This window comes from Phyllostomus discolor, chromosome 8 (genome assembly GCF_004126475.2).
Source record: "Phyllostomus discolor isolate MPI-MPIP mPhyDis1 chromosome 8, mPhyDis1.pri.v3, whole genome shotgun sequence".
In the NCBI taxonomy this organism is placed as follows: domain Eukaryota; kingdom Metazoa; phylum Chordata; class Mammalia; order Chiroptera; family Phyllostomidae; genus Phyllostomus; species Phyllostomus discolor.
In genome coordinates, this window is record NC_040910.2 from 62,446,500 (window position 1) to 62,467,479 (window position 20,980).

The 20,980-nt window shown below is 37.6% G+C and overlaps 1 protein-coding gene across 5 annotated transcripts in view; it reads left to right on the plus strand.

The window, feature by feature from the left end:
* Positions 1 to 20,297, plus strand: part of ZNF624 (zinc finger protein 624) — a 54,491-nt gene extending 34,194 nt beyond the window's left edge. For 4 of the 5 annotated variants that reach the window (XM_036032917.1, XM_036032918.1, XM_036032919.1 and 1 more), the window contains 3 exons: positions 6,258 to 6,384; positions 7,106 to 7,201; positions 15,630 to 20,297. In XM_036032917.1, the coding sequence (XP_035888810.1) occupies positions 6,258 to 6,384; positions 7,106 to 7,201; positions 15,630 to 17,827 (2,421 nt within the window). In that variant the 3' untranslated portion in view covers positions 17,828 to 20,297. The remainder of the gene's footprint in view (positions 1 to 6,257; positions 6,385 to 7,105; positions 7,202 to 15,629) is intronic. The other variant, XM_036032920.1, reaches the window with a different exon arrangement.
* Positions 20,298 to 20,980: the final 683 nt, after the last annotated feature.

Here is a 20,980-nt window from a genome sequence, read left to right on the forward strand (position 1 = left end):
CTACCTTGTCTCTCTTGTGGGTGTACAGATTAAAAGGCCACCCCGGCTTTGACAGTCCAAGGGCAGGAACATTACTGAGGCACCTCTTAATATTTTGAAAGGCCTTTTCTTAATGTCCGGACCCTTCAAAGCCTGGTAGTAGGGCCGAGTTCCACAGCCGCAGGGTACAGGCTGGCTTTTCCTCAGGAGAACAAGCATTTTTCTCAGAAATCAGACAAGGTTCTGGAGGGCGTTGGCAACTCTGCCATTTTCTGCCCTCACCCCTGATCACACCGTGAGTACTTCCAGCAAGCCTGGTTGCTGAGCTCTGCACCTGGCGACATCGCCGGAGCCCCGCGGGAGCTTGCAGGCTACTGGGGCAGGCAAACCTGATGGAGCAACATGAAGGGCCTTGACAGAGGACTGCGCAGATGGCTGTAGGGGCACTTCAGATACACAGCGCATGCTCTCCCAGCACCGTTCCTGGGATGGGGCCACCAGGAGGAGCTCATCCATGTACTGCAGAATCGTCAGGTCCGTGCCCCCTTAGCGAGGGGTTTCCTGCTAGGGCTTCCCCAAATAGGGTTGGGGAGTTCTTAAACCCCTGGGGCAGTCTAGCCCAGGTCAACTGAGTTTTGACCGCTGTGTACGGAAAATGGGTTGGCTGGAAGGTGCCACAGGAATGCAGGAGAAGGCATCCTTCAGATTAAGGCAGGTAAACCACGTTGCTGTTGGGGGAAGCTGGCTCGGGAGGGTGCACAGGTTCGGGTCCACAGGGTGGCAGCTGTTGGCTGCTTCGTAGACAGCCCACAGATCCTGGACAGGCCAGTACCCGCTCCCATCTGGCTGTTATCATGGGTCTAGGCAGGTGTGGCCTCATGTTATGGAGCCAATTTTCTTTAAGCTCCCACTTGGGCGACCTGCCTCTCAGTCACATCCTGGGCAGGGGAGTCTTTCTTTATCTCCCTGGCCCAGAGCATGGCCACAGCCATTTAGCATATCCAAGTGACCAGCCGAAGGCTATAGGCATGTTAAATGACCATGCCATGGGTCAACTGCAAAACTGGTGCTGTACAAAACAGTCCCACATGTTTTGCTCTGTGTGTCCCTCCCCCAACTTACACCTGTGGGGAAGGGGTGGAGACATCCTAAAATTTCCTGGACATCTTGAGTTCTGGACCCCGTCCCAAATGCCCATTTGGGGTCCCCCCCCCCCTTAGCTGCACCTTGTAACAATTTTTCATTTTAGATATACACCCACTTTAAATTCTTTTAAAGGACAATGGACAAAGGTCTCAACTTCTTGTAACTGCTTCCAGCTGGAAATGGACGTTGTTTTACCTACCCGTGGGTCTAGGGTGCCCTGAAAGGGGGTGCAGCACGGAGGGAGTCCTTCCTGTAAGGGGAAGGACCTTATAGAATCCTGGTCAGTTGGCTATTACCAGGAAGTTGCAGGCTCGGTGTCCAAAGGCTGGCATTACTGGACCGTTGGCATCCTGGTTATATTCTGGAGGTGACAGATTTGGAAAGAGTTAGAAAGCACAATTAAATCATAACCATTAAATAACAAAGGCAGGGGCTTAGGCATGGCTTATCTGGAGGAAGGTGTACAAGGCATGCTACACTTATCCAAAGCTTTTGTGGTCCATTATACTTTACTCAGGTTGAAAGGAATATATTAGGATTTCCCTCCTTTCAGATATCTAAACCTTTCCTGGTCAAGCCACTAAGACAGAAAAGGGAAAATAAGTTTTAAAGTGAAGCCCACAGGTCGCCCAAACTGCTTACTAACCCAACCACTTAGTTTAGCCAAACCATTGAGCTCCAGGGAGTGATGATGGAAAATGGGCTCCTTAAGTGAGGCCTATATTGCAACCGATCAATCAGGCAATGAAGTCATAGGCATACATCCTATGAAAACAGAAGAACACACAGGTTAATTCACACAATAGTCCCCAAACCAGTCTCTGTGCCTGTGAGGCTGTCTTTTGGGAAGGCATTCAGTTGCAAGTTCCTTTTTGCAATGACATTCAGAAATGGCAATTTGACAGGTCCTTCATACCTGTAAATAGTACATCTTGATGATCTTACAAAACCAGTTTTAACCTTCAAATGAAAACAAACTTTTAAGACAGTTAGCTGCGTTATTCTGATGTTTAATACTGAGCACAGTGATTTTCCTTGAACCATAATTTTTCTCCTTAAGATCACCCTCACTGTTATTAAAGGGACTACTTTGAGTTCTGTTTTTTCATTTTGACTGTTTGTTTGCATAAACACACCAAAAGCAGCCTGGATTACTTATGATTCTTGATTCTGCTTTGCTGGAACTCACACAGGGAACCTTCAGATTGAATCCTCAGTCCACCCCTCAGGGCACAGAAGCAGAGCCACACATCCGCCACCCAGCTTCACCTGTACCAGTTGTTTGACTCACATCCTTGAGGTTTTCATTGTGCTTACAGGTTTCTTTTTGGCCATCTTTCATTAAAGCAACCTTCATTCCTTCCCTGGAAAGACTGCCATGAACTGCACAATCAACCAAAGTTACCAGGCTTTTCTCGTGGGCTTACGCTAGCTTCACAAGTCAATCCCAGTTCCTCAGGGCTTTCTGGTGATGACCAGAACCCATACATGCCTCCTTTAGACGTGACGTTCCAGTCAAAGTCTTGGTTTACAAAACCACTATTAACGACTGGTCTTATTGGTCTTATGCAAAGAAACCTTATGTTTTCACTTACTCCTTCAGAATGCCAAATTCTGGAGGGATGGGGTAGGGAGAAAAATACAAAGCCTGAAGGAAAATCTTTTCCCTTCTGATATTTACCGGGCTTCTTAAAACCTTTACTGCTACAGCCTTATGCAACATTTACAACCCTTTTATTTTTTTCATACATTTTCTGATATCCACCAAGAGTGTATTTCCATGCCTTACATCTTTTATTATTAACTAACATCACATAATTCCAAAACTCTTACTTTTCCATTTATCTTTACAGTTTCCCACAGACCTTTTCATATATATATATAAATTATTTACTTTTCTACAGAGTGTGAAGTTTTAACCTTGCCTGGAATCCTTCATTTCCTTTTCAGAGCAGATGCAGAGCAAAACCCAAAACACAGAGTTTCCAGAACAGTACACAGGTAGGGGCATTCTCTCACACAGAGACATGCTCCTTCAGGCCCGGTCTTTTGGCAGAGACATGCTGCTTTGCCTCTGGCTGAAGCACTTACCAGCCCCAAATGACCCTTCCTGGGTCCTGAGTGGCAAAGGCATCCTCCCCAACCGGTTATAGGCAACCTTAAACAGATTTTAAGTACAGAGGGTTTTTGATCAGAAACAACACTGCTCTTTTCCCACAAAACCAGAAAACAAATAGTTGAGGTTTCCTTTACTCCAGGTTTAAAACTTTACATTCTTTATACATAGTTTTACTCATTCAGATTTAACCATTATTCTTTTTAATCCTGGTTCCTTTCCCACTCTGGGAAGGACAGCTGAAAGTCCCTGACACTGCAGGTACCTTCCACTAAAATTTCCTAGATTTGCAGGGACATTCTGCAGTTTTCTGAAGCTCAGACCCTGCAAACACCCTACAGGCCAGATGTTTTCCTTAAACTTCAGTACATGTCCTTCAGAGCCATTCTTATCAGAACCAGTTACACAGAGAACCAGATGGATACAGTCTCGAGAGAGCCCTTAGCCTGGCACCTGGCCCAGTTCCAAGATGGAGGGGCTCTCACGTGACCCATCATCCAAGATGACAACAACCATGCACCTCCACGTGAGGGGGGGGCCACTCACGTGGCTTGTCCTCCATTTTATCCAAAATGGTGGCGCACCCACATACATGCAATATAGTACTGTGGCAGAAAAAACCCCCCAACCCATGATGAATTCTCCCAACTGATGCAGACAAACAAAGGAAAAGGGGATCTTTCACATGCCCGCCTCAGGTGGGGGGGGCCCAGTCAGACTCTGTAAGCCTGGCCGGCCCATAGAGTCACAAACACATTCACACACAGTCAGTCACACAGTTCTCCCCCGAGAAGGAGTCCGATGGTCTGGGTCTTGGCCCAGACCCCTGAATTTTCCGGTTGAGGAGTGATCAGCCCCTCCCTGATTCTTGGGTCCAAGTCCCTAGGGCTCCCCGATACCTGATTGGCACCCCCAACAGCCTGTGGTTTGTCTCTTCCCTCCGCCCGGGTGTTAGAGCGGTCGGGGACACGGCGGGAGTCTCTGCCCCTGGAAGCCTGGAATCACCAGGGCACGTGCTCCTCCCCTGCGGCAGGGCTCCCCCGCCAACTCCCCCGGTCGCCGATATAGAGCAGACCTTAGCCAACCAAATATTACGCAAATTGAGACCTTTGCCTGATTAGTCAGCTAATAAGGGCTCTTAATTTAATAGATCATTAAGTATAATAATTACAAGCTTGAATTCTAGAGCCAAACTGCCTGAATTTGAATCTAGACTTTGCCTCTTTTGTGAACCTAGGCAAAGCATCTAAATTCTCTAAATCCCTGCTCGCGTGAGGGATTTCCCGGCCAATGCACCAAAATGTTGTGGAAAATCCACCCACACTCGGGGAGATAATGAAGCACAAATGTTATTATGCTCTCGGGGCTCAAGGGAGTCAATTCCCAAATCCTAAGCCGAAAAGGCTGGGTTAGGGGTCCTTTTTATATACCAGTTACACAGGCAGAAAGGGAGGGGGACCAGCTGCTGAAAGCAAGCATTCAGAAGCAGGGGCAAGGTTAGTGACCTTGAGATATCGTTACCTAGCAACCCCGCTAGCCGGCTCCTTACCTAAAAATAACTTTTACTCAGCTTTTGTCCCGACAAAACTTGCAAGTGTTACAGAAAGCAGTTTCTTTTCCTGCCCCAAGGCAACCAACAGGAAAATACTGCTGAGGAAATATATCTTCTTTTTTTAAACTTTTTCTTTATTTTTTTACTTGTTTATTTTTAGAGAGGGGAGGGAAGGGAGAAAAACATCAATGTATGGTTGCCTCTCATGCACCCCCTACTAGGGACACCTGACTTACAGCCCAGGCATGTGCCCTAACTGGAAATCGAACTGGCAATCCTTTGGTTGGCAGTCCAGCGCTCAATCCACTGAGCCACACCAGCCAGGACTGGAAATGTATCTTGTGATATAGAGCAGACCTTAGCCAAATATTACGCAAATTGAGACCTTTGCCTGATTAGTCAGCTAATAAGGGCTCTTAATTTAATAGATCATTAAGTATAATAATTACAAGCTTGAATTCTAGAGCCAAACTGCCTGAATTTGAATCTAGACTTTGCCTCTTTTGTGAACCTAGCCAAAGCACCTAAATTCTCTAAGCCTCACTTTCCTTATCTGTAGATAGCACCTTCCTATTATGAGGATTCAGTCATTACATAAAAAGTCCTTAGACCAGTACCTGACAAGTAAAATGTACTAGACTCGTACAGAAGTAGAAAGAGTAGTCTGATGAATCTTGTTGAACCCATCTTCAACAGGTTTCAACACATGGACAGCCATATTTTGTCTGTAACTGTACACTCCCTCACTAAATATTTTGAGACAAATAAAAGACATTATACAATTTTATCTATAAACATTTCATTATATAATCTATAACAGATTATTTTTAAATGTTAAGTATACAGCTGACTTTTTAAAAATTTTTAGCTTTATTTTTATTTTTTATTTTATTGATTATGCTATTACACTTGTCCCATTTTCCCCTCCTTACTCCCTTCCACCCTGCACACCCCCTCCCACCCACATTCCCCCCTTTAATTAATTTCTTAATTTGTTATCTGAATTATAAACTACCTTTTGATAAGCTATATTTTATATATTGGAGCTGAAAAACAGTTGATATTATACATAAGGAAGGGTTTTGATGAAGAAAAGATGGTTTGCATGGAAACTACTAGCTGTTACCAAATATTTTAAGGACTTTCTAGGGAGGGAGGAGACCATGCTGCTTGATTTTAGGTAATAAAGTAGGACCAATATTTAGAAGTTAGAGAAAGCCAGATCTTAATTAGTCTGGGAAAAATCCTGCTATTAGGTAAAACTAAAAATAGAATGGGCTTCCTCTTGTGGTTTTAAGTTCTTGTCCCTGGGGAGACTCACACATCCTTTAAGGGTTGAACAGACTGACTTCTTTAGTCATTTGGTGATTCTGATTTCTAGTTCTTCCCCAGTTTTGTATAAATTATTCTGCCTAACAGGTCTTAATGTTTGGTCCCTGGGTGATTACAGTGTATTTATTTTAGGATTCAGTGACATTTAAAGATGTGGCTATAGACTTCACATTGGAAGAATGGAGGTTGATGGACCCTACACAGAGGGACCTGCACAAGGATGTGATGCTAGAGAATTACAGGAATCTTGTATCCCTGGGTAAGGATAGCTTCTGTGTTCATGTATCTACCCACTGGACCAGACTTGCTGAGGATATAGAGCCTCTAAAGTACTTATATGAATTTTGGCATTAAAATCTCATAATCATAGGAGAATATTATTGGGAGTTATGCTGTTCCTTACTCTTAACTAACTAGTCTACCCACTGTAGAATATGAAATACATATTTCATTGGAGTCTTGAAAATTGTTGACAGTCCCTCAGATTTAGGACTAAAGTTTTTTCTAGTCACTTCTATAAATGAATTATCAGTGCCTTCAGAAATAAAAGGAACAAATATATTTGTTTGATTATGCTCATGATCTATTATCCCAGCAAACTTGGGATCATAGCATTGAGATTCTTTGAGATACACTTGTAGTTCTCCATGGCATCCATTGTACAGTAGAAGGTTTTTCTGTAATAGGAATGGTCTACATCAGTGCTGTCCCATATGGCAAACACTAGGCACTTGTGGCTCTTGAACACTTGAAATGTGGCTAGTCCAATTAAAAAACTAAATTTTAAACTTCATATAATTTTAACTAATTTACATTCAAATTTAAACATCTCCCTGTGGCCATTGGCAAGTGTATTGGACAGCACACCTCTAGAACTTCCTATAATAGCAACTCTGCACAAGAGATCAAGAATAGACTAAAATTGGCAATAGTTCTTGTCCATAGACATAGTCAAACCCTATTCATTTTCCTTTGAACAGGGCTTGCAGTTTCCAAACCAGATATGATATCTCATTTGGAGGATGGAAAAGGACTATGGGTAGTAGTGAGAGAAATTTCAACAAGCCCCTATCCAGGTGAGTTAATAAGAACCAGGAAGATGGGATTTATTCCATGGCCGAATCAGAATACCTGAAATATTTTAGAGAGTCTCTTTTTCTCAAAGCTGTCAGAGGAAAAGATTCTCCCTCTTCTTCTCTCCCTATATTTACCTCCATCTCTCATTGCTTCCTTCTCTTTCCCTCCCTTTTTCCCCTCTCCCCCCCTCTCTCTGTCCTCTACTTTTGATTCCTGTCCCATCCCACTTTGCTTTCTTGGATTCATGATTTTAATTGTTGTTCCTTTATTCTTTCTTCATTTAAGCATGCATAAAATATCCCTTTCAGTTCTACTGTCTGCAGTGAAATTTACGTTTTTTTCTTTAGCCATTTTCTGATATCTTTTTCCGTCATTAATTTTTCTGAAAATGCTTTCTTGAGAATCAGCTTGATTCCTTTTAAGCTAAACTTAACTGGTCACTATCTAACTTTATCTATAAACCTGCTAAAACTTTGGGGGTTCTTGACTAATTGAGGATACAAGCAAGAAATCAGTTCAGAATCAAAATACAGTATTTCTTTAATCAATGTTTATTAAATATCTGTATACTGTGAACTGGGTTAGTGTTTCATTAAAAGGCCGTGTATGCAAAAGTAGCCTCCAAATGCCAATGGATTCAAGAGGCTCAAGAATGAGGCAGGCAAATCTAGCTTGTCAGTTTAAAGAGTGTTAATAGGGAACTTACAGAAACATAGTACTGGGCAGCTGAAAGCAGGAAGCAGGACAAAATGGATCCTTTCCTCATTTATTGGCAGACCACTGGTTTTGTATTCCCCCTAAGAAGTGGACCTAAGTACTCTGAAAGGAATGCATGGTGATCAAGGGGAACCAAGGGACCAGATACTGGGTCTCTGGTGCCAGGGCAAGATAACATTGAGGGCACTTTGCACAGAAGGAAGACTAATGGTAGACAAAGGATTAATGATGGTTCATGATTAATCTAGAGTCTCTATACACATTCATAGTCCACCCCAGGGGAAATGGGAAGGGGTTAAGGGTTCAGGAGGATTAGTGTTAAAATGGAATAAGTTATGTATACACAGTTATATACACGCCCACACAGTTAGATGGAAGGTCTTCAGCAGTAAGATGGACCAGGTCCCTGCCCTCATGAAGATTAATTTTTGAGAAATAGATAATTAACATGTAAATAAACAAAAACAAGCTAAGTAGTGATTGGGATAATTTCTAGCTATAAGATAAAGTGGAGGATATGAAGGAGTGACTGGGATGGGGAATGAGGCTGCCTGCTTCACACAGTATGGTCAAGGAAGGCTTCTGAGGATATGACTTTAAGCTGAAACTTGAAGGATGAGAAGAAGCCAGTCATAGGAAGAGGAAAAGAGGAGCATAACAGGCAAATAACCTGATACAGAAAACAACATAATGTATTCTAGAAATTAAAGGAAGCTGCTGTGATTGAAACATAAATGAGAGGGAGGCTGGTATAGAATAACATTATTGAGACAGGTGACTGCCTGTTCAGGAATTTGTAGATGATGGTAAGGGGTTTGGATTTTGATCAAAGTGAGTTTGCAGGTATTGAAAGATTTTAATCAAGGATTTTTAGGAAATAACCCTGTTTATGGAAATTGAATTTAAAGGCATAAAGCAAATAATCAGTGAAGAGGTTGTTAAAAATGGTCTAGGCAAGAGATTATAATAAAATGTACTAGTATGATATAGTAGTGGAAAAGGAAAGAAGTGAATTCTAGTTCATTTGAGCATTCATTTTATTATGATGCCATCCATAACTGTGTATGCGTTACTTATATTGTTTTCATATGTCAATTATTATATATATTTTAAAGAGAGTAAATGAAAAGTAGACATTGGAGATAGTTTTAGATGAATCTTTAGAAAAGGATTCCCTCCCCACCATGAAGAAGGAAAAAGAAATGCAGTAGTAACTAGAGAAAAGTATGGAACTGAGAAAAAACTGTGTTTGAGACGGGAATTTTTATGGCTTGCTCTAGTGTAGATCAGAATGATGCCCCAATGGAAAGGGAGAAATTGATGTTGCGAGACAAAGATGGGATCACTGAAGAACTAAAGTGTCTGGAAAGGTGAAAGGGAATGGAAATCTAGAATGGAAAAGGAGGAATTTACCTTTGACAGATACGGAGGCCACCTGGAGAAGATGGTACAGATATAGGTCAACTGGTAGTAGGACAATGGACACATCTTATGGTAGCATCTGGATTCTCAATAAAGTATAAAGTGAGGCCATCAGCTTATTGTGATGACAATACAGAGTGGTGAGAGAGGGAAAGTTATATATTTTATGGTACATGGAATTCACCAGTGAGGTCATGTTGACCTGAAGCTTTTATTGTGCAAGGTGTTTAATTATAGCTTCTATTTCTTTTGTAGTTATAGAACTATTTCCTATTTCTTTCTTTTTTTAAAGATTTTATTTATTTATTTTTAGAGAGAGAGGAAAGGAAGGAGAGAGGGATAGACACGTGTGATGTGTGAGAGAAACAATTGGTTGCTTCTCTCATGCTCCCAGTTGGAGGCCTGGCCGGCAAACCAGGCATGTGCCTGCCTGGGAATTGAACCGGTGACCTCTCAGTCCACTGAGCCACACCAGCTGGGGCTTTTAAAAAAATTTTATTTCAGTTTAGTAAATTAGGTTTATCTAGGAATTGATCTGTTTAATCTAAAATTTAAAATTTTTGGCATACTATTCTGTTTAATGTTTTATTGTTTTATTTTTCTTTTTAAAGATTTTATTTACTTATTTTTAGAGAGGGGGAAGAGAAGGAGAAAAGAGGGAGAGAAACATCAATCTGTGGTTGCTTCTTGCATGCCCCTTCCTGGGTACCTGGCCTGAAAAAACAGACATGTGCCCTGACTGGGAATACAACCAGTGACCCTTTATTTCCCAGTCCAGCACTTATTCCACTGAGCCACACCACCAGGGCTGTTGAACCTTTTAACTCTCTATGTGGATTTGAAGTGATGTCTCCTCCTTCATTTCCGAGATTAATTCTTTTGTTTTCTCTCTTTTATCTTATCAGTCTTGCTAGGGTTTATCAATCTTATTTAGCTTTTAAAAAAGAACTTTTATCATTTCTATTGTGTGTTTGACTTGTTTTATTCCCTTCTTTCACTTTTTGTTCCTTAAAAAGTGTTTAATTTGCTGATCTTTTCTAACCTTGTGCATTGGATACATATATCATTGATTCTCAGCCATTTTTTTCTAATGTATTTAAGGCAATCAAGACTGCATCACACCAGAGGGGAGAGAAGAGGGAATTTCAGGGGAGAATGGGAAGGGTTTACAGGGACAAATTCAAAGGACACATGGACAAAAACTAGGGGGAGGGTGGTAATGGGAGGGAAGTGGGGAGGGTTGGGTGGGTGGGCTGGAATGGGAGTAAAAGGGAGAAAACTGTACTTGAACAATGATTAAAATAAAAATAAACAAGACTGAATCATACTTTTTTTATGTAGTACCTTCATAATTACTGAGTTCAAAGTATTTGGTAATTTCCAGTGTTATGTCATTGGCCTTCAGGCTACTGAGAAGTATTTTTCTTAATTTTGTACCATATGGATATTTTCTAGTAATCTTACTTTAAATGCTACTGTGGTCAGAGGAAATGGTCTGTATGATTGCAGTCTTTGCAAATTTCTTAAAACTTGCTTTACCACATAGCCAATTTTTGTAAACATTTCGTGTGCACTTGGAAAAATGTGCAATGGATAGGTATCCAGTGCAGTTTTAGATATGTTATTTGTTAATTATGTTGCTAAAATCTATGTACTTACTAATTGTCAACTTATTCTATTAGTTATTTAGGAAGATTTTTTAAAGTCTCCCAGTGTGAATGTAGATTTATTTCTTGCTTTAGGTTCTTTAATTTTTTCTTTATGTATTTTGAATTTGCATTATTAGATAAATACAAAGTTAGAACTTTTATATCTATTTGGAAAATTGGAACTTTTATCATTATGAAGTGTCTTCTTTATCTCTATTAATGGTTTTTGCCTTAGTGTCTATTTTGTCTGATAATTAATATAACTATAGCATCATTCTTTTAGTTAATGTTTATGTGGTACATCACTTTTCATCTGCTCACTGTAATACTTTTATTTTATGTTTCTCTTGTAAATAGCACATTTGTTTTAACTAATCTGACATTTGTGTATTTGGGAATATTTAGTTTATTTGTGCATAATACAATTACATCAAGTTTAAATTTATCATCTAACTGCAAGTGTCTTATCTGTTTTGTATTCTTTTTCCCATTTAGCTCTTTAGATTTATCATTTATTTTTCTCTTTCCCCCTCTAATCACTTGGTAATTATAAATTTTAAATTATTTGTTAAGTGGTTAACTTTGAAATTAAACCATACATTCTTAATTTAGCAGTCAAATGTATTGAGTTGGCCAAAAAGTCCATATGTTTTTTTCCATAAAATAAAAGACACATTTTTTATTTAACCAATAACTTCATTAATTTGGATATTGAGTATGCCAGCTATCTCCCGAGTGGTAGAATATTGATGTTTCTCAGTTAATGTCTTGATTTTATCACTGTCAAGTTTACCTGGTCTACCCAACTGTGGAGCATCATCCACCAAAAAACCTCCAGCACAAAACTTGGTAAAACACTTTTGACACATTTGATCAGTCACAGAGCCTTCTCCATACACTGCACAAATATTTTTTGCTTTTTAGTTGCATTTTACCTTTCTTGGAATAATAAAACATAATATGCCAAAATGTTGCATATTTTCTTTCATCTTCAATATTGAAATGGCTACACAAAAATTCATGTTTTTTAAGTACACACTGATATGACAGCTGTCACAATACAGTCTAACAAAATTGTTTCAAATAAAGTTAAAAACAGCTAAGCTAGAACTGTCTTATGAGAAAATCAGAACAAACATCTTGGCCAACTCAACAGATTTTTTTCCCCTCTTTCCAAATAATACATGGATTTTAGAGCAGCTTATTCCATTTAATCTCATTTCATTTACATGTTATTGAAGTGTATATTTTAATTCTATATATGTGTCAAATCTCATAAGACATTATTGTTATGTGCAGTCAGTATTCATTAAGATTTACCTATATTTTTACCTTACCTTTCTCTTCATTTTTTTCTTTATTTCTGGGCTTCTACCTAGGGTTATTTTTCTTCTGCTTAAAAAATACCCTTTAATGTTTTATTGAGATCTGCTGATGTCATATTCTTTCCATTTTTCTTTTTGCCTAAAGTCTTTAACTTTGTTTTTACCTTGTCATGTTCTAAAATTGAAATAATTTTTATCAAAATATATTTGCTTTAGGTATTCATTATTAGTCAGTTTTCTTGACTTTGAACAAACATGTCTTACTAGTTTGACGATGGTGTTTGGTTAATGGTAACTTCTAGTGCTACTCTGAATTAATGGAATATTGATGCCTGTGACATGGCTTCCTTACTCAAGAGATCAAATGGAAGATAGTGAATGACTTCTCTAAGGGCAAGGCTTCCCAAAGTTTATGCTGTGTTATGTAGGGATATTAGTATATAATTTTAAAGTAAATTTACCAAAGAATATTTTTCATATGCTTCTATTTCTTACATCTCAAGGAGTCATGCCAAATACATTGGTCAGGAGACACATTTTTCCCCTGAGTAACTTAGGTCCATACATGAAGAAAAATACATTATAACAATGACAATAACAGTCAAAATTTATTAGACATCTACTTCATTACTGGCATTCTGTTGGGAAATTTACTTATATAATTTCATTGGGTGTAACCGTTAAAATAGCCCTGCATAGTAAATATGTATGTGCTTAACAACAAAAAAACTAAAGATCAAAGAAGTTAGATACATCCAGTTATTGTCAGAACTGGTGTTTGAAAATTAATATGTGTAACTAAATCTATGTTCTTGTCACTATGCTTCAGAGAAAAGGAGATGAGACCAAAGCTTGGAAATAGGTTGAAGAAGGGGTGATCCCAAGGGCACAGGCTTCAAGAAAGTCCAGGAAGAACAAAAAGTCTACCCCTGAGTGTCTGACTTAACAGTGAGATCCTACAAGGCAAGATGTCTGAATAAGTGGTATACTTCAAACTATTGGGCTATGTTTGGAGCAAAAGGCCTGTCTCTAAGAGGAAAAGAGATAGGGAAACTGAATAAGAACCTTCAGGACCTAGGAACTTAAGTAAAGAAGGCTAGAAGCTAGGAAGAAACTGGATTCTAGCCACAAGAACTAATGAAGTAAGAGGCCTTGTGAGCATAGGTATTTGGAATCATGGTGATACTCAATTGTGGAGTAGAAAGGATTATTGTAAAGAGAATAGAGAATAGAGTTCTCACTTTGAACACCTGGACTCAAACCTGTATCTGTCATTTGCCAGCTTTAGTTAACCATGTTGAACTTCACTTTATGAATAATAAAGTGAGAATTAACATCTCCGTAACACCTGTGGTTGTTGTCAAAAACAGAAATAAGATTATAAATGTGTTGACTATGGGCTATTTAACCTTCATTTTTAATAAAATTTTTGATAAGCTTCAAATTTTAGGTTGGCATTTATATTCTTTTAGCTGTTAATGGTATCATTCCATTGTTTTCTCTTAACATAGAATCTGTTGAGAAGTCAACCATCTGTCTAATTCAAGAGTCAGTGAACATTTTGTGTAAAAGGCAAGACAGTAGATATTTTAGACTTTGTGGGACTGTAGTGTCCCTGTAGTAACTGCTCCATTCTGTCATTGTAGTACATCATATGCTTTTTAAAATAATGTTTTCAGGTTTTTCATTATTCTGTGCTTCAATATGGATATTTTCTGCTGACCAATTTTCCTTACACTCACATGTGCCATATCTACTTTCAGCCTATCCTTTGAGTTCTTGATTTGTTTATTTTCCAATTCTAGAATTAGCACTTGGTTCTTATTTTATACTTTTCAGTTATTTGTTGAAATTATTAATCTTGTCTTATTTTCTTGAATAAACTAATCCTAATTAATTTGAAAGTTCATATCTGAGATCTCAATTATTTGGATCCCTTTTATGTTGGTTTGTATTATCTGTTTTTTCTTGATTTGTCTCATGATTTTTATGTTCTTATATGCCTATTATTATTCATTGTCAGGCATTGAATATGAAAACATGTAATAATACTTTGAGGTTCTGGACTATGTAATTTTTTCATAGAGGATTGTTTACTCTTGGAAGGCTGCTAGGATACAGGCCTGTAACAATCCTCAGTCATCTTGCTTTAATTAGACATTTAAATGAGCTGGGTTTTAGTCCTTGAGTTATAGGGCTTTCTTCTTTGTTGGCTCTGAATTCAGATCTTTGTCCAGCCATGTGTACCCATGGAAAGTTCTACTTACCTTGAGTTTTAAAGTCATAAAACCATTCTAGTGACCACGAAAGATTTACATGCAGTTTGTTTATTTAAAATTATTTACCTAAATGTTTAAATTTAGGTATGATTATCCTAAAATGAATAAGAAGTATAAAAGTGATTTTAGAAAGTAACACATTAACTTGCGTATACAAACAGGTTGTTACGACTGCCACCACACAGAATAATTTTTTTAAAAAAGGAATTCTGACAAACTATCAGAAATGTTCTTAAGACCCATAAAAAGGTTATAAAACTATTCTTGATAATAGTTTTCACTATGTGAAATATCAATCATCATAAACATTAATTTTGAGTAGTTAGCTCATCTGGCTAGCTCAAAAAGACTGGAAAACCAGTCTTTTTCCATAAGAATTTTATTAAAAAGTATGTACAAAGACTTGAATAGGCTACTATGACAGGGAAATTTGAGAAAGCTCTCACAAAATTAAGAAATAGTTAGTCAATAAAGAATGAGAACAAATAGAAAGTATGGTTGGAATCAAATACCTGGTTTGTGGAGTAAATGAGAAGCAAGGAATTAGTCACAACTTATAAAGAATGCTCTCTAAAGAAGTTGGCTCTAAAAAGAATGAGAAAAGAAATATTTGAGAGACTTAGATTCTTTTGAGTGTTGCTGTGAATGAATTTTTTTATTTAAAAATAATTTTATTGTTGTTCGATTACAGTTGTCCCCATTCCCCCCCCCATTACTGTCCCCTGCCCTACCTACTCCCCACCTTCCACTTTCAATCCTGCCCCACACTGTCTTTGTCTATGGGTCCTTTAAGAGTGAAGTGAATGAATTTTTTTAATACAGGAAAAATTCCTTGAATTTACTACTTTGGCTCTTTGCTGAATCAGACTGACTTAATTTTATCTACTTCTTCAAAAAGAGGAAAAGGCCAATTTTCAGTCAGTTAAAAACCACATATTCATTGTCAGCCCAAGTTTTCCTTTTATTATTCAGTTTAGTGAGTTCTCCCTAACTTAAGAAATGGAGTCATTTGATTTTCCTTTTCCCCCTCCCCAGAGTTGGAGACCAAACTAGCAACCAAGAATGCTATACTAACAGAAGATAACTCTGAAGATTTATCACAGGAGACAATAATGGAGAAACTCACAGAAAACGGCCTATGGGACTCCAGAATGAGAGGATTGTGGAAATGGAATGACAGGATATTGAGACTGCAAAATAGTCAGGAGAGTCAGAGCCAAAGAATAGTTACACATAAGAAAATTCCCACTGGTCAGAGAGGTGTTAGATTTGGGTCTATTTTTTGTCCAGAAGAGCTCCGCAGCAAATGCCAAACACATGAGGGAAATTTCACAGGAAATTTAGATTTGAATAAAGATAAATTGGGGAAGAAAAATTGCAAGGATACAGAAGGCCACAAAGAAATAAGGCCTACTTCAGAACTTACTTTAGGGAAAAAACTCAATGATAAAGAAAAACCCTATAAATGTAGTATATGTGAAAAGGCCTTTCGTTATAGGTCGTTACTCACTCAACATCAGAGAACTCACACTAAAGAAAAACCTTATGAGTGTAATGAATGTGGGAAAATGTTTAGCCAGCCTTCTTATCTTAGTCAACATAAAAAAATTCACACTGGAGAAAAACCGTATAAGTGTAATGAATGTGGAAAGGCCTTTATTGCTTCTTCATCACTTATGGTACATCAGCGAACTCATACTAAGGAGAAACCTTATCAATGTAATGTCTGTGGAAAATCTTTTAGCCAGTGTGCACGCCTTAATCAGCACCAGAGAATTCAAACTGGAGAGAAGCCCTATAAATGTAGTGAATGTGGGAAAGCTTTTAGTGATAAATCAAAACTTGCACGACATCAAGAAACTCACAATGGAGAGAAACCCTACAAATGTAATGATTGTGGGAAAGCCTTTAGGAATAAGGCATATCTTAGTGTACATCAGAAGACCCATACTGAAGAGAAACCATATAAATGCAATGAGTGTGGGAAATCCTTTAAGAATACCACAATTTTTAATGTTCATCAGAGAATTCATACTGGAGAGAAACCCTTTAGATGTAATGAATGTGGAAAAGCCTATAGAAGTAATTCAAGCCTTATTGTACATATAAGAACTCATACTGGAGAAAAACCCTATGAATGTAATGAATGTGGGAAAGCATTCAATCGTATAGCAAATTTCACAGAACATCAGAGAATTCATACAGGAGAAAAACCTTATAAATGTAATGAGTGTGGGAAAGCATTCATTAATTATTCATGCCTTACAGTACACTATAGAATGCATACAGGAGAGAAACCTTATAAGTGTAGTGAATGTGGAAAGGCCTTCATGCGTTCTTCATCTCTAATAATACATCAGCGAATTCATACTGAAGAGAAACCTTATCTATGTAATGAATGTGGGGAATCTTTCAGAATAAAATCACATTTAACTGTACATCAGAGGATTCATACTGGAGAGAAACCATATAAGTGTACTGACTGTGAGAAGGCATTCACCAAAATGGTGAATCTCAAGGAGCATCAGAAAATTCATACTGGAGTGAAACCCTATAAATGCTGTGACTGTGGAAAATCCTTCAGGACGAAGTCATACCTTATTGTACATCAAAGGACCCATACTGGAGAAAAACCATATAAATGTAATGAATGTGAGAAAGCTTTTACTAATACATCACAGCTTACTGTGCATCAAAGAAGGCATACTGGAGAAAAACCCTATAAATGTAATGAATGTGGGAAGGTTTTTACAAGTAACTCAGGATTTAATACCCATCAGAGGACACATACTGGAGAGAAACCATTTAAATGTAACGACTGTGGGAAAGCATTTAGCCAGATGGTACATGTCACAGAACATCAGAAAATCCATAGTGGGGAGAAACCCTATAAATGTGATGTATGTGGAAAAGCCTTCAGGAGGGGTTCATACCTTACAGTGCATTGGAGAACACATACTGGAGAAAAACCCTATACATGCAAAGAATGTGGGAAAGGTTGTATTACTCTATCACAGCTAACTCTACATCAGAGAATTCATACTGGGGAGAGGCCCTATAAATGTGAAGAATGTGGAAAAGCCTTCAGAACTAACTCAGATTTTACTGTACATTTGAGGATGCATACTGGAGAAAAACCCTATAAATGTAATGAATGTGGAAAAACTTTTAGGAGTAGCTCAAGCCTTACTGTACATCAGAGAATACATCAGAGAGAAACTCAGCTAATATAAATAATAGATCATTCATCCAGATGTCTACTCAAGAATAATCATAATCTATGTGTTTAATGAATGTGTGACTTTCAGAATCAATTTGCCAGGAAATACACACAGAAAAGATACTCTACAAACATATCAATGTGGAAAAGCACTTAATCATATTAAATCTTAGAAGTTGTAAAAAAATTCACAATAGAGTACAGTAATAGACGAATGAAAGCCTTCACCCAGATTTCACACTTTATTCATTTAACAGATTATTTTCAATGGATTGCCTATATATATTTGCCTATTTTTCTATTGTTTGTCAAATAAATTTGGAGTTGCTCTTTATATATGTTAGATATTAATTCCTTTGTCATGTGTTTTGCAGATGTTTTTCTTAATCTAGCATTTGTCTTTATAATTTTTTATATAGTAAAAAAATTTACCACATTTTTTTCTGTCTTTTTTCTTAATTTACTATTTTAGTTAAAAGGGTCTTCTTAATTCCTAGGTTATACATAGTGTCCTAAATTTATTTCTAAGATTTTGATCATTTTATTTTTTACATTGAAGTCTTTAACCCATCTGGACTTGAGTGCTATTGATAGAAGAGCAACTCCAAATGGCCATTAACCTATGAAATATTATGAGCCTAAACAGTAGTACTCAGGGAAATGCAAATTAAAACATCCAATGATATCATCACTTTCCCTTCATGGAGTTAGCCAAATTAAGAGATCTTTTACTAGTGAGGTTTAGGAAATCATGTACTCTCACTAAAAGGTTATACCAATTTCTATTTTCACCAGCAATCCAATTTTAAAATATTTAATATTTGAGAAATAAAAAAATGCTTTGACTCAGAAGTCTGTCCCACAGAGATAAGAGCATCAGTGAATAAGAGCACACAAATAAGGATATTTGTTTAAGTATAGTTTTGGAAGCAAAGAAGAAACCCAACTGGAGACAAAATGAAAGGCCACTAACGGGAATGGTTGGATGAATTGTGATGTACCCTGATACATGTAATAGCATGAGAGTAATTTTTAAAATGAGTTATATCTACAAGCTGACCTCATTTTCCCCACAATTTTTGATAAATCACTGCTTTAATACAGATATGTGTATGTATACTATTTCATTTTTGTTAAACACAAATTTATATGTTTATGTGTGTATGTGATTAGATGAACATGGAAACAGGTATGAAAGAATATACACCAGACAATTAACATTGGTTAACTTGGAGGAGAAAAGAAGTAGGAGGGTAAGTAAGGGAAAAGATGGGAAAAAAGAGAAATTTTAAGAGCAGCATGTATGGTATAAAACTGTAAAACTATTTCTGTGAACTTTGGGAGCCATAAGTGAAGGGATGGTCTCCAAAACTTAATGATGGTTGTTTCACAGTTGGTGGAGTATCAGCTGTTTTTTGTTTGACTTTTCTGCACTTTGCTATATTTTTAAGTTTTTCTTTACAGTGAGCATGAAAAACCTATTTTTCTTGTGAAGCTAATATTTTAGACACATTATGCCAGAAATCATCCTGGGTGCTAAATATACATTGGTGGGGGAGGATGGTCATGGATTTAAGAACACAGGAATTGGTTTTGATGGCTGCCTAAATTCCAAAGTTACCCAGCACCTCACCTCCCCACCCCATGTGTTTCATTTAGAGAAGGTAATATAAGTTGTATATAGATGGAAAACATCCAAGAATATCTAGACATATTCAGGTTGTAGAAAAGAAGACTCCAAGCCTCAGAAGTTCCACTTTCAACATTGTGCCAAGTAAAGGCCACAGTGGTAAAAAGTTCTGGGTATAGCCTCACAGAACATTGGAGTACAGAGAGTGGGAATAGCCAAGGACTCCCAAGTCCACAAATGAAGGCTGGGAATACTACGAGAGACCTGAAGTCAAAGTGGGAATCCAGAAGCCAAGGATCTGATACCAGAAGGCTCTAACAGACCATGAACCTGATACCCAAAAAGAACAAGACAAGACATGATGAGCTATGCTTGAGTGGAGACTGAAGGAAAGAAAATCAAATGTTTCTCTTAATGATGTATACTATACATAAGTGTCTATTTAATATTGTGGAGGGAATATTGAATAAGTGATATGTGCTATCTCCCATTATAAATGAATATTTGACATTGTGGTTAAAATGACCATTTCTGATTGAATTTTAATAGTGAGATTTATTAACTATTACCAAGACTTACCTTCTTTGGATATAATGTACCAGTTTCTGATCAGAAAGTTTGAGGATTAGACCTTGAAATACCACTCAAAAAACCCTGCTATCATTACAGAATAATCACAGGCATGTACAGCACAGTATGGGAAATATGGTCAATAATATGGTAATAACTGTTTGGTGTCAGGTAACTAGAATTATTGGCAGGATCACCTCATAAGTTAAGTAAATATCTAACCACTGTGCATGGCACCTGAAACTAGTATAATATTGAATGTCAACTATAATTGAAAAATAAATATTTTTAAAACACTCTGCTGTCAAACAGTTGACATGATGATGATGCTGACTCTATTATTGGCTGCCGATTTCTACCTCCTAACATATACACCCAAACCCTGCCTCCTATCCCTGCTTTAGAGCCAAGCATTTCAAGAAGAGGAGCATAGTTAGCAGATTCAAATGGCATAAGAACTGAAAAGTGTCCATTGGGTTAGAGAATGGAGATGACACAGGGCATCTTTACTAGAGCAGTTTCAGTGGGGTGGTAAGACTCCAAAGCCTGGTTCTAGTGGGTAATGGTATCTCATTATAGGTATAATTTCCATTTCCTTGCTGGCTAATAATGTTGAGTCCCCTTTTAGGTGTTTATTGTTTTTTTAATATCTTCTTTTGAGAAGTGTATGTTCAAGAGTTTTGCTCATATTTTCATTGGGAGCTCTTTTTGTTCATTTATAGTTTTCTTTAAAATTCTGTATATAAGGTCTTAGATATTTGTAACATTACAAATATCTGTTCATCTACCACTTGCCTTTTCTCTCTCTAAATGATGTCCTTTGATGAAAAGATGTCTTTAATTTTGATGGAGTAATTCATCAAACTTTTTTTTATGATTAGTGCTTTCATGCTGAGTTTAAGAAATCTTTTTCTAATCCAATGTCATAAAGGTATTTTCCTGTATTTTATTATGCATATCTGCTGT